At 37.9% G+C, this 14,470-nt stretch overlaps 2 protein-coding genes across 2 annotated transcripts in view; one reads left to right on the forward strand and one right to left on the reverse strand.

Annotated features, from left to right (window-relative positions):
* Window positions 1-8,382, forward strand: part of zmynd12 (zinc finger, MYND-type containing 12) — a 23,849-nt gene extending 15,467 nt beyond the window's left edge. Inside the window, exons 7-8 of the mRNA XM_088332093.1 lie at window positions 2,762-2,907; window positions 5,789-8,382. Coding sequence (XP_088188219.1) covers window positions 2,762-2,907; window positions 5,789-5,896 — 254 coding nt within the window. The 3' untranslated portion in view covers window positions 5,897-8,382. The remainder of the gene's footprint in view (window positions 1-2,761; window positions 2,908-5,788) is intronic.
* rimkla (ribosomal modification protein rimK like family member A) overlaps window positions 7,206-14,470 on the reverse strand; it is a 22,699-nt gene continuing 15,434 nt past the window's right edge. Inside the window, exon 5 of the mRNA XM_088332092.1 lies at window positions 7,206-13,612. Within this exon, the coding sequence (XP_088188218.1) occupies window positions 13,110-13,612 (503 nt within the window). The 3' untranslated portion in view covers window positions 7,206-13,109. The remainder of the gene's footprint in view (window positions 13,613-14,470) is intronic.

A 14,470-nucleotide genomic window follows, 5' to 3' on the forward strand; every position in this document is an offset into this window, starting at 1 on the left:
TCGGGCGCAGAATATTATGTAATATAACTCTGAAGAAACTCCTCATCTTAGCTTCTGAACCAACATGCAGAGCTGGAAGAAAACATTCCTCTTCATCATTAATACTATCAGTGTATGAGGAGTAAAGTGTGTATCCCACCCTGTAAAGTCAGGTGGGAGAGACTCAAACTCGTTATCCCAAAGAAAATATGCGTGAAAAAAAATCCTTATAGCTGCGCAAACTGTTTTATATTAAATGCAAAATCTCAAAGCTAAAAACAAATTTTGGTGCAACTCAATAAAATTGTGACTAACACTTGTTTTTAGATCCATACAGTCAGACAAATTAACCATAGGACCATGTACTGTCACTCCTCGTGATGGATCAGCCTCATAGACGTATCACTGAAAAAGAAGGTCGACAGAGTTAAATTTAGCTGACTTGCTGTGCAACCGGAAGGCTAAAGCCCAGCTTTACGGCGTGCACGCTAAGAGAACACCGCAGACACATCTTTGGCTGTACGACATCCGCACTACTAGCCTCTACCGCAGCTGCTGCCCTACATATGACGCTAATCTTGTTAGCTTCAATGCAATTTTGGCAGATGACGCTACACAGTAGGACAGGTCTTTGCAAAGAGAAAAACACCCCTGCGAGATAAAACACGATCACAGAATTAGGCATCGAAAAATGAATCCATGAAAAGCTGATTAAATCAGATTAAACTAATTTGAGGTGAATCGGAGGCATTTGTAATGGTGGCGGTGCAATCGGAGGGTGTAAACTCGTGTGCATTTGTTGATTTAAACCTTCCATATATTGAGTTGTAACCAGTAAAAGTCAATAGATCACTATGTGCTAAAGATGTATTTTTAAGTCATTTACATTATTTCTACCAGCACCGAAACAGTAATCCCTTGCTTTAACAATGTTTAATTTTCACGGTTTAGCTACTTCATGGATTAGCATCGAGCCTTGTGTTCTGCATTTTGCTTAAAGGGATATTGTGTAATATCTAGTGCCTCCTAGTGGTACAATAAACGTTTGTTCAGTAAAAAAAACATGATTTGAATACTAGCCAAAAATACATGAACTATTATACTGTTATACTATTTGGATACCTTAACCGCTAGGGTCGTAGGGGCAAAATTTCCTGTGGTGTGTCAAAATTCCCTTGTTCTAGCCCGTATCTCATCAGAAGCTTATTTTTTCCTGGTAAAATGATCTTAATTTAATACATTTTGTGAAAAGGTCATGATGGATTTGGGACAGGTATTCATCAAAAATCTTTCAAATGAGTTATGGCACCGAGTGAGTTAATGGTGCAGAAGGTCTCAAATGTATTTAAACAGGAGTGTGTAGATTTTTTTATATCCAATGCATATTCCCCTGGATTTTACTGCTTTATCCAATAGCCTGATGATGGCAAGCGCTACATGACTACGCCAGAGGTGACAAACTTTTTGATTTTAAAAATGTAGCCGAGGGGCCGGGCCAGTAGGAAAATCTGATTGATGGATTTTTTTTGTATCTGCCGATAAAGTAACCAAATACAATACGTCGGCAATACACAAAGAAGAAATATAATGTACAACTATACAGTTTTTCTCTTTTGCATTCATTAATAAATATGCATGAAAATGTTACATTTCAATTGTATTTGTTTCTAACTATATTTCATTATTTTTTTTTGAAACACTCACTTCAAGCAAAATAATATATTATGGCTTGAGTTTAAGGTCTAAATTTTCAGATTCAGATTCAGATCTACTTTATTGTCATTCTAGTACACGTGTATACAGAACGAAATGTCGATACATCTGACCCGCACAGTTTCCTTGAATGTGTTCCTTTAATATGTAACTTAAAATGAATTAGGTCTAGCTTAGAATGGGTGTATTTTTCTTGTGAAATTTGATATCTACATTAATAACAAATTCAATGGTAAGATAAATTAGCAAGTTCAAAATTGCTAGCCAGCTATTCAACGTTGGTTTTGACGCAGGACACATTAATGTATCGAGAAAAAAAGTGTATTTTGACACAAAGGAACACTAGGGACAAGAATGGCACCAAAACAACATTTTTTATTAGAAGTACCATATTTACTTGTATATTATTATTTTTCTAATACATCAAATTTTACTTTTTCTGTTGACAGGAGTGGCACAAAAACATTTTCTATTATTTTTATCTTATTTACCATTGTACCTTGATATATTTTCACTCTATTTTCGTTTGATAAGCGGGACTAAAAAGCCTCATGGGCCGCATGTGGCCCACAGGCTGTACTTTGCCCACCCTTGCTGTACATGCATTTTGTTTTCGGTTGACTGATCCCTAAACCACCTGAGTTGTCGAGGCACTACTTCGTGGTGTGTCTTAGGCAAGTACAGCCTGGTAGCTCCCACCCCTCTCCAGGACAGTTTTTGGGGTAGAGGTTTGCTCTCCTAAATAAAATAGATAGTATCGGTTTCCATGGTTACCAGTAGCAAGGGAATGTTCCTTATCTGACTCAGATACACCACCTTCATCAACTGGTTGCTGTTATTTTTGGGTGGAAAGTGTCATCCCGCTCTTCAGAGATAAGTCGGACCTTGGCATTGACGGGCAGCGGTGTGTGTGTGACACTATCGATACTAGATCCTAATTCACTGGGGAAATACTCTTTCATTCCGAAATTTAGACTAGGCCTGTTTTGTTCATATTCACATCGTACAAAATGGATGCATTACGTATGTGCACTAAATCTCAAACGCGTGTTTCGTATCCTTTAACCAGATCAAGGTCAGCAAGTTGAAGTGGACAAAATGCTCAGGACTATTTTAGAGTTTGAGCAGGACGAGCTCCGAAACGAACCAGCACATGTGGCTCGTGTCGCCCACGCCCTGGCCATGCTTTCCTTCCTGGGTGGTGATTCCACCAAGGTATGTCACCCGCCAAGGTTATCGTGAGTCCACACACTAGTAACACAGTGACACAGTGTCCTACTTAGCTCTTGGTGTGCTTCCCTCCCTCAGTCGTCGCTTGGCGGGATTATCCGTGGTTTTTGCAGCTTTAAAGATGAAGTCAGTGGAAAGGGATTTAGTGTCTTTGAAAACAAGGAAGCACTTAGATCACATAAACTTATGGCCTGCGGAGCAAATGTGGTCCGCCGAATAATTTCATGAGGCCCACGAGACAATGCTGAGAGAAGCACAAGGGAAAAATGAGCTGGATCGCGACACACAATGACTAATATGGCCACTGGATGTCGCCAAATCCAGGCACCACTTGCAAAGCTACCACTGTAGCTGTATTTGCTGAGTACCATTATTCAACCAGAGAACATTGAGGAAACCCATCCCAATGTTATTTTACCCGAAATAAAGTCACTGAAGGGCTGTTTAAGGGAATATGACAAATTCAAAATTTAAACAAACAGAAGTTGAAAGAAGCTCCTTTCCATAATCGATATGAAATCTAAGTTCCGGTGAACATTTTACTAAGAAAAATAAACTAAAAATCCGAAAGAGTTTTAAATCAATAAATACATTATTTAAATTAGTGTTTGTGTACTATTTCGGTCACTTTCCAGGCTGCACGAGTTTCCCTTAGTTGAATAAACTGGAGTAGAAATTAATTAAATCTTTTTATTTTTTTTATTTTTTTTAACAAATGCACAGTAGAGAACATTACAACATATTAAATCTTAGTGAAGGAAAAAATGTAGAGGAAAAAAAAACTCAATAATACTTTTATATTCAAATCTTACATCCCTAAAACCTAATTTAATTATGAGCCTCCAAAAAGACCCCCAGCCCTCCAGATAAGGCCTACTTTTTGTGCCATTCATTTACTATTTCAGCCCTGTAAGAATGTTTTTTCTACAATGTGGACCACAAGCTAAAATGAGTTTGACACCCCTGTCTTAGATGTAACGCAGTTACTTAATGGAGGAGAAAAGAGTGGAAATATTATATAAATGCTGGGATTCGAAGTTAAAACACTTCTAGAATATACATTTCCAAATGATATATATATATATGTATCCACAATATTCACCTTTCAGGAGATTGGATTTCTTTTTGTGTTGGCTTCCATTAGATCATGGGTGTCAAAGTAAAAAGAAGGTAAAGGTCAAATAAAAAAATAAGCAATTAAGCTAGGCTATGATTGATCAAATGTTTACATTTTTAATATGATGCATTATATGCTATATTATAGTCTAGTGCAGTGGTTCTCAACTTGTCTAACTTCAGGACTCACTTATCCGCTTAAATACAAACATCGACTCAAATCAAGAAAACAAAATCCCCTTTTCAAATTAATTGAATGGAAGGATTGTTTAAACCAGAGATAGTAAAATATATTCACATTTGAAAATGTCCACCAAAACAAAAATGACTTCTAATGATAACACTCCCTTCAATGCTGAATTAGTTGCGTTTTAATGAAATTTAAAATGCTTCACTTCAATGGCTTTGCGTGACGATAAAAACTCCTCTGTTGTATCTGTGTTTTTAGCCATGCTCAATATGTATAAACAAACGTAATCGTCTTTTTGTGTGGTGTGAAACGGCAGGTTTCAACTCAAAGTGCTCAGCAGTTTTTCTTGACCGATAAATCATTTCTCAAATATGGTAGGTAATATACTAACTACGTAAAACCTAGTGTGTGACGCGCATTGAATTTTTGGGGGTTAAAAACCGTGTGTATACACATAATTCAAGCACTTTTTAAGGAATTACAAATCCATTTTTTTTTTAAATTTCTCCAGTTTCATTAAAAATAAGAAATCCAAGATTCAAAAATATATCTGTAAACATATTTGTGGATTTGAAAAAGAAAAATGTTTCTTCCCATAAAGGTGTTGGGTAAAATGACAGTTATATGTACATGTAAGTTTACATTTTTAGTTGCAGGAATTTTTTCCCATTACAATTTACCTATAGGAATTGCTATCTTAATTTTTTTGCATTGCCCATAAAAAAGGTACATAATTGATATATAATCCATCCATCCATCCATCCATTATCTGAACCGCTTATCCTCAGTAGGGTCGCGGGGTTGCTGGAGCCCATTCCAGCCATCTCCGGGCACTGGGCAGGGGACACCCTGAACCGGTTGCCAGCCAGTTGCAGGGCACACAGGGACAGACAATTCGCTCGCTCATTCACACCGAGGGACAATTTTGACTGGCCAATTAACCTGAAATGCATGTCTTTGAAATGTGGGAGGAAACCGGAGTGCCTGGAGGAAACCCACGCAAGCACAGGGAGAACATGCAAACTCCGCACAGGAAGGTTGGTAGCTGGATTTGAACCATGACCTCAGAACTGTGCCGCACACGCGCTAACCACCGCGCCGCCGATATATAATCTTTGCAATAATACACATTTCATAGTGCCCAGTTTGGGTGTGGCCAGCACCTGTAGGGGGTGATGACGCTTCATTTGCCGTTAATTACGAGGGAAATGCAATAGCAAACCAATGCCATCAGACAGCAGTAAATCATTGCAACAATTTCAAGCATTTACAGGCACTTCACCCTAAATTCAGGCTCTTTTCAATCTTTGAAAACACAACATTAATATTCGAACATTTTCAAGAATTTAAGGCACCTGTACGAACCCTGTATACACGTATAATACAGTATAAACAAAAAATAAGGCAACTTTCTGTTTCTGGGCAGCCCGATACTGGTACACGGCCCGCTGGTTCCTGAGTAAACCGAGGGCTGGGTGAGATGGTATAAATTACATGAATCAACTGTCCCTCTCGAGTTTACAGCTGCTAAATGTTTTTACGTTTTTGTGTGTGTTCCAGGCACTTGGTTATGGACGAATGGCGCTTGAAGCGAGCCAGGAAATACCAAAACATGACCTGACGGAGCACATCCAAGCTCTGCTGCAGATGCTGTGCAAAGACCCCTAGCTGAATTCCGTCAAGCCTCTAGATCAGCGTGAAGCAATGAAAGACCTCCCGGACCATATATGAGCCAATCAAGAAATTACATTTCCAAAGTAATACAGTAAATCCTTGCTGTATCACGGTTTACTTTTCGCGATTTTGCCACTTTGTGGATTTCCATCGTGCATTGTGTTCTTTGTTCTGTTTGGTTAAACAGTATCCTTGCCCCTTTTTTGCTTCACCAAAAGCTGTACACGTATGTAAAACAACTTGACAAACCTATATTAGAAACGCGCATATGTTCATCTCCAAAAGCCATCATATCAACAAAACGCTGTGGACCAACAAAAGCACCAAAGGCAGAGATGCTTTCTATAGCCAACAAAGCGTCCACATAATAGCGACACAATATTATCTGAGGTAAAGCGGATAGTTTTGAAATGTTCAGAATTAATCTTGACTTAATTCATTTTTAATACGGCCTGCCAAACAAAAATATGACAATCATATATCATCACGCCAATAACATGAGTGCATAACTCACTTTTTAGGGCTGAATTGAGATTTTTGCCTAAAACAGCTTCCCATAGAAAGCCTCTTTATCTGCACCATAGCCAAAATTGATCAACAAATACTATTTCAGATAAACAATTAATAGTGCAATATAGGAGTAGAAATTGTAAATAAGACAGTACAGAAGTTATCTGTAAAAAAAAAAAAGTTTAAAATGTTTTTATTTGTTCAACTAATGCTTGAGTCTGTAAATTGGGTTTGTTCTTTGGTTTTAATAATAAATAAAGGTTTCTTGTTAGTAAGTTTTGACTTTCGCAGGACCTTTTCATAATGTAACCCGGCGAAAAACGAGGAATTACTGTATTTATGTTATCAATTCATACTCCCCTTCAAAACCTTTGTTTTGATATTAAATTGATTTACAGTATCTTGTCTGCTACCTCTAGGTGAGCCTCATGTTATGAAAAATACAAATTTCTTAGGAATATTAAAAAAAAATACACTTTTAAATGAAAATTCATGTCTTTTTTTTTTATAATGCAAATCAATATTGGTTTTTTTTTACTACAGGGAGGCATTTAATAATACACTCTGCCCCTTCAATTAAAGACCAATTATAATTTTAAAAAAAGTGTTTTTGCTAAACAGGCAATATAGTAATATGAATTAATTTACATTTTTGAATATTCTTGTATGATCTTATGAAAAAAATGATGATCATTTTAATCAAAGTGTAAATCCACACAATGTCACTGCAGACATTTTGCAGGCTTTTTCATTTTTTCAAAGACGTTCGGTCAAGTAAAAACAAGGACGCTCATTTTGGTTCTGAAGAATGACTTGTCTTTATTTTCATTAACAAAAAGAAAATAAGAGGGAACTATTTACACCATATGGGAAATATGTGAACAACTCTTGGGGGATTTGTTTTTGTAAACATTTTGCGAATGATAAACAGTAACAGAGAGGACTTTAGTTTCACATCTCGTACCGGTGTCGTACTTGCAAAATCAAACGACCTTTAGCTTACGTCAAATTAATATGCGTAGACGCTACACACCAACACAGCAGTGTGTAACCCAACCATAAAAATTGCATTGAAGAAAAACAAACAGTTGATTCCTGGTACTCCCATTAGTACTCAATTCTATATTCCCATTGTTCGCTTGTGCCTGATCCCCACATGCAACCGGATGGAATAGGTAACCTTGTGCTGTGCCGTACGCATTATCCTCAATTGAAAAACTGGCAGCATTTTGAGAGCAAATTCATTCTGTCTGCTGACGAAACAAGATGTTCAATGACGTTATGTGTGAAAATGTTTTTAATTTCTAAACCTTTAACACTCATGGTTTTTGTTATCATGGGGAATTGTTCTATAGGATCCAGACTTACTTTAAAAAGTCCACCAGACGTCTTTTGACATTGGATTTGGGACTAAATGCGGTCTGGTTTGTTTTAGACTAGATTTTGTTCAAAATTAAAAGATTGGGTTGCAAAATTTAGTCTCAAAATGGTCCTTCGTTAACCAATGTGAAAATGGCATTACTGACAATAATTGGTTTTCGAGAAAATGGCTAAAAACTGTTCAGTTGTGAGAATAAAATTTGCACTTTTAAAAACACCAATTAATTAGTATACCACATACACACATTATTTGTCGAAAATGAAAATAGCTAATCAGCGAATTCTTATTTAAAACATGTTTCTGCTCGATAGTGGCCTTACCGTTTACCTATTTCTCATGTGACAATGGCCTTGGCAACATTGTGTGAATTTGTAGGAAACATTAACGAAAAACGCTGGATTTCAAAATGATATCATACCTGATAATGGCCATATAGTACGTCAGTGCGGCCATTATCGTATAATGTAAGTAGTTTTTGCCATTATTGCATGCCAACAGTTAAATTATGAAATTTGATGATTCCATTATCAAAAGGTTGATACAAATACGAATAACTGAAAGTCTTCTAACTCCCATGGATAAAAATAAATGAATAAAAAATAAAATCAGTAGTTCCATTTTCACAAATGGTTGATTTTTCTCAACAGGTCGTTTTAAAAACCTTCAATGAGACATCTTTTGGACTAGTTTGTGATGGGTGGGGTCAGGGCTGCTTAGTACCCCTTGCATAAAGTCTGATCTTTTAAATTTCTCATGAATTTAAAAGACACATTTCACGTATTTAAAATATACCACTAATTGGAGAAAATTATAATTTGACAAACTTACTGAAAAGGACTCCATGCCCTTAATTTGGTGGAATGGCTATATTTGATTTTTGGGGGCTTTTAACAATTCTCTAAGGACTTTTTATATTTCTGGTCAATATTATATGAATACAGTTTTTCTAATGTTAGCGAAGTTTGATTGACATTTTAGGATTTGCTTTGAAAACGGTGGTTCTGTTGTTTTTCCAATTTCCAGCATTCACTAACTACAAAAATAATTGTATGAATCATATTGCCATTAGGGTGGCACGGTGGCTGGGTGGTTAGCGCGCAGCCCCACTGTGCAGAGATTCAGGGTACAAGTCCAGACACCGCAGCCTCCCCGGTGAAGTTTGCATGTTCTCCGGGCACTCCGGTTTCCTCCCACATTCCAATAAACAGGTTAATTGGCCGGTGCAATTTGTCCCTATGTGTGAATGAGCAAGTGAATGGTTGTCTGTCTCTGTGTGCCCTGCCCACTTCTCGAAGACAGCTGGGATGGGCTCCAGCACCCCCGCGACCCTACTGAGGATAAGCATTGGTGATAATTGATGGAAATCGCCATTAAGCTCGTTAGATATCTTAAGCGGACAAGTTTCCAAAGAACACACCATAACGGTGACATAAACATTGTAAAATGATATGAGCGATGTTACTAATCCAAATGAAAAAAGATGACAAACGTCGGAAAACTTGTATGGTGACAATGAGGATGTGACTGCCTAATGTGTTTGTGCATGTGTTTGTGTGCGTGGATGCTTTAACTCACATTTTCTCGTGAGTTTTTAGTTTCGGCTGAACTCCACAAACTTCCTTCCGTCAATAGAAAATAAAATAAAATTCACATTTTTTTACCACATTATTAGTTCACACAAACATCTTGTTTTGTCTTGAAAAATAGCATGAATTAGGAATAAAACAAGGAACAATACAGCCGAAGCGAAGAAGAAAAATGCACGTTGGCATAATGTCTCACACTTGTGTTTCCTCAATGTCGCTCGTGCCGTGTTTTTGTTTCGTCGATTCCGATATGTCTGGTATTTGAAGGTTAGATCCAGGCTGCTTCCCCGAGATATCAACAAAACGCACAACGACGTCAACTCCGAGGGCCCCTTTAGCAGAACAAAGTCGTAATTTGATCAGCGCTGGGAACGTCTACCTGGATGGCAACAATAAGTCAACCAATTCCCTGAAATATATTTACCCGGGGAGGGAAAAACAATACTGAAAAGAATGTTGCGTATTGTTTATTGCATATGACGTCTTTTGTTTTTTATTAAACAAAAATAAGAACGGAGCTTAAAATTTTTGAACACCGAAGTAGCGTTTAAAAAGGACAACAGAAAATTTGTGGCCAGAACAACGGGCATGCGGGATGCTGCGTTCTGCATGATATGTGTTGTATATATATTTGATCAGAAATTGTGTCATTCTGCGGCAGTGACAGGTCACTTGTTTCTGAGGTATATATTCTGTATTTTTTGTATGGACAAAAAAGATAAATGCATCTGTTGTTCATAAAGTGCTCGACAAAGGAAGTTTAAAAACGTGGCAGACGAATCGAAGACAAAGACAAAAATCCGCAAATGTTTTCAAATTTGCAACAAACAAGAGCACGTCTTGTCTGACCCATTTTAAGTGTTTCAGATGTTGGAGTTAAATGCTTTCTGTGTCTTGTGCTTTACTTAGCATGTTAATGGATGTTCTATCCTGTGTGCTAGATTGGATGGAAAATGATGATGTCAAACTCTGAACATGACATGGGGTGGAAAGGGAAGCAGTGGGTGGTTAGGAGTTAAAAGACAGGAATAAACAATATTGGTGATATTTATTAAAAAAAAACCTTTATGTTTTGTTTGCATTTATTTTTTGATAGCATTTATTTTGCCTTACATGCTGTCCCAAGTCAATGTTTCCTTTTTTTTTTGTCTAATCTGATTTCCGTCAGTGTATGTTGCTATGGCAACATTATCTGCCTTTAGAATCTGTACCGCTTTTTTTGAACTATAATAGCAACAGGAATGTTTGTTGTACTAAACTTTTCTCAATGGGCCACATGACTTGCCCTAACTGATGTTTGATTTTGGTTTCTGACTGGATTAGAAGGACATATATGTAGTAATTTCCGGAAATCATAAATTGTTGAAGTTAGTTCTTTCGGACAATACCAGTACAAGTACCCGACTCTTGCCTTGAATATTGATACCAAGTATAAATACAAATGGTACTTGTGATCCATAATATTTTTTCCAAAAACAGTCCTCGAAGATCTACGGTTTACACGGTATTTCCTCAAGTATAGTATTTTGCCTAATGTGACTCTAGCAAAAGGGTCCACATCAAAGGTGAGGTCAAAGATATATATGTTTTAAAGATATTAAAAATTTAAAAATATATATTCCTTTTTGCATTGCCCAGGGGCGCAAATGTTCGATTTCAGTCCAAGTAGAGTGGTTTTCTATCAATTTATTGTTGGCAACCGATATTTAAAATGCATTTTTTTCAAAAGTAAAGATTTGAACATGGCAACAATAAAATCTCTAACACGCATGTAAAATGCATACTTTCAAAGGTTACAAAATCAAAATATTTATATAAAAATATGTTTAAAAAAATGTCCTAGACAGATGTGGAACCCTTTGGCAGAGCAAATGTTGAAATTAAACGATTTTTAAAAATTAGTATTCTTACTCTAGCTTCTATCACCCATCTGCCCCTAAATGCAATTTTTGTGGATGTTTGTACTTGAGTGCACATTTTGGCCGCTTTGTAAGGTCTGGTGTGCCATAGTACCGTATTGAATATCTCCAAAATACGTGAAAAACTCCCAACTATATTGAGACTATCATATATGTCACATAAAGGAACACCCCTAGAAAAATGCCAACACCTAACTCTTAAGGATGTTAGAACAAAACAGGAAAACAGAGAACGCTTTAAAAAACCCTTTAGCGTTTAATGGGAGTCAGGGGAGCAGCCTCAGATCTTTTAGAGGAAGTTAGTGTGACAAAGTTCCGTTTTTGCATGCATCCACATGTACCGTATTTTACGGACCATTAGGCGCACCCCAAACCCCCAATCTGCCAGTAATTTGAACGTGCACTTTATAATCTGGTGCTCCAAAATCCAAATTATTGATCAGTCCATATCGTTGACCACAATTGCATAACAAATGTGGCAAAGGGATCAAACGAGATAGCAATAATAAGAGCACCGAATCCTAACCACCAGGCCTCTTTGGACATGTATTATTACGATTGCATAACACTGTATGCATCAAGAATCAAACCCAGATCGCGGAGTGGAAAGCACTGGTCAATCTATCTTTAGACCACTTAGTCAAGGTCGCATATATCTTAAAGTAGAAAGAATATTGTTTCACTTTTTCTCAGCTCAAACTAAGCATTGTGGCAGGTGTTTTGAGATGTGTAGCCATGCTTTATTTATTTACCATAATGCAGTTCTCTTAATTCGGTTTAAAACGGCTCATTTACTTCCCACTATGCCTTTATTGTTATTTAGTTTAGACTTTTACGCTTTGTAGGATTTTCCGAGTCGTCTGTATCGCGGGCTAGTTTCACGTCTGACAATACTCTTGAGTACCATCCCTATGATAACAACAATATTTTGATACTGTGACTAAAAATAGTGTGTTGATGAGATGAGACTAAATGCATTTTAACGTTTTTTTTTCTGTATCCACTTCCATGCTACCATCTGGGTTTGAGTTAGTGATTGTAATTCTGGCTCTTTTACGAGAACAGTCTATTTTAGCTAAAAAGGGCCAGCTCAGTATGTTTCTGTTTTTAATGATATATTACCGATCAAGATGAAACATTATGCACCTAACTAATTTTGAAAATGCAGTATGCTGCTATATTATATTAGCCTTTATTGTTTCAATATTAGGAAAACTTTTACCTCATTTTAACTTCAAAATTGTTTCTACTACGCAAACAACACAGAGGTGATGCTGAGAAAAAGATAAGGAGATAAACAGTAAAAAAAAAGAGAGAAAGAGAAATACAGAAACATAGCAAGGAAGATTAAGGGGTAGAAAGAAAGAGAGCCAGCTAGCGAACGAAGGAGAGCAAGAGAGAAAGACATATAGAGGGAACGATAGAGAGAAAATGAGACAGAAAGAGAAAGTTTCGAAGAGAGACGGCTACTGATTGATTGGATTCTCTCGTCGTTCACTTCAAAGAGCCGGCTCACTGAGCCACTTTGTTCGATTCCCGTTGCATCCAATGTTATCCAATTGAATAGAGTTGTCATCACTGATATATTCCGACTGATCAATAAATGAGCTGATACGGCACAATTCTTATCTTTGTTCAACCCTACTACAGTAGTTTGAATTCCGTGCGCCGCACAGTCCGGTGCGCCTAATACATGAAGAAAAAAAAATCCTAAAAGACTATATAGTGCGTAAAATACGGTATTTGAAAAGGAATGTGAGTGGGTTTAGGCCAATGTGTGTGTGTGTGTGTGTTTGCTGGCGGCTTGAATCTCACTCAGTCAACAATTTGATCTCGTTGGCAAGTAGTGCGTTGTAATTGTAGGCTGGGTCGGGCAGGCCCGGGTCAGAGGCTTGGCAGGGAGACGAACGGGATGGCTCGGCCAGCTCGGGGTCACTTTCGCTGGACGTGGAGCCCACGCTCATGTTGCACATGGCTTCTGGCAAGGATCCTCCAACGGTGGGCACAGGGCCCACCTCGGGCTCGCTGCTGGTCTCGCTGGTGCTCGATACCACCGACAGCAAGGACATCTTTCGGGTGAGGCGGTTCGGGAGCAGGGAGAGGGCAAAGTCGGCCACGATGCCCGCCACGTCCATGCCGCACGCCTGGTCGAAGGCAATGAAGCCCACGTTGGCGTTTGCCTCGCACACCACGAAGGAGCCGTCATTCAGCTGCAGCAGGTCGATGCCGCACACGTCCATGCCAAGGATGTTGGACACTTCGATGGCCAACTGCTTGCCCTGTTCGCTCAGTGGGCACATCATCCCCACGCCACCTGGACCACAGCAAAAATGCATTGTTAACTTTAATTAAAATATTAAACATTTTTTTTTGTCCATCTTTTATAGGGGGTTTCAAACTTATTCTAGATCGGGGGCCACATGAAAAAGCATTCTTCAGGGTTCTTACACCTTTTTCATGGCCAAGTTCTAATACCTCCTCAAAACATTCAAAGCCGATTTCTCTAGTGCCTTTTAAAGAAACCCGGTGTGAATCATATATTTTGCAGATTCACAAATATATCTGCAATTTGATATTTGCAATCTTTAATCATATGTCTGGATTTATCAAGACATGATATTTTTGGATCTTGAGTAAATCAAAAATATATTTGTGGATCTGAACATGTGTGAAAATACTTTTGAGACAAATCTCTGACGATAAAGGTGTTGGGTAAAAAGGAATAATATGTTGCTTACATTTTCAGTTGCCGGAAGTTCTTCCAATTATTACCACTGGGAAACTCTACCTTTGTTTTTTTGCATAGGCCAATATAAATGCCAATAATTGATAAGTAATCCTTGCAATAATACGCATTTCATAGCGCCTTTTTAAGTGTACCATGCACCTGGCTTCTTTGACGCAGGACATAGGGCGCAATGACGCGTCATAGGACAATCCCATATAAACTAAATCAGCTGCCGTTAATCACAAGGGAAGAAATGCAATGGCAAAGGGAAGGAACCAGGGAGCAGTGTCCTTTGCAAACAACATTGTTGTGAAAAATGGCAACAATTTTAAGTATTTTATCTTCTCAAAGCATTGTCTCGCTGGGGAAGAGTTTGACACATGTGATCTACAAGAACGTCCACATTGCAGGTCGGTTAGTTTGATGCAGTGTTTTTTTCTGTTT

This window comes from Urocampus carinirostris, chromosome 3 (genome assembly GCF_059441175.1).
Source record: "Urocampus carinirostris isolate Australia breed hairy pipefish chromosome 3, RoL_Ucar_1.0, whole genome shotgun sequence".
In the NCBI taxonomy this organism is placed as follows: domain Eukaryota; kingdom Metazoa; phylum Chordata; class Actinopteri; order Syngnathiformes; family Syngnathidae; genus Urocampus; species Urocampus carinirostris.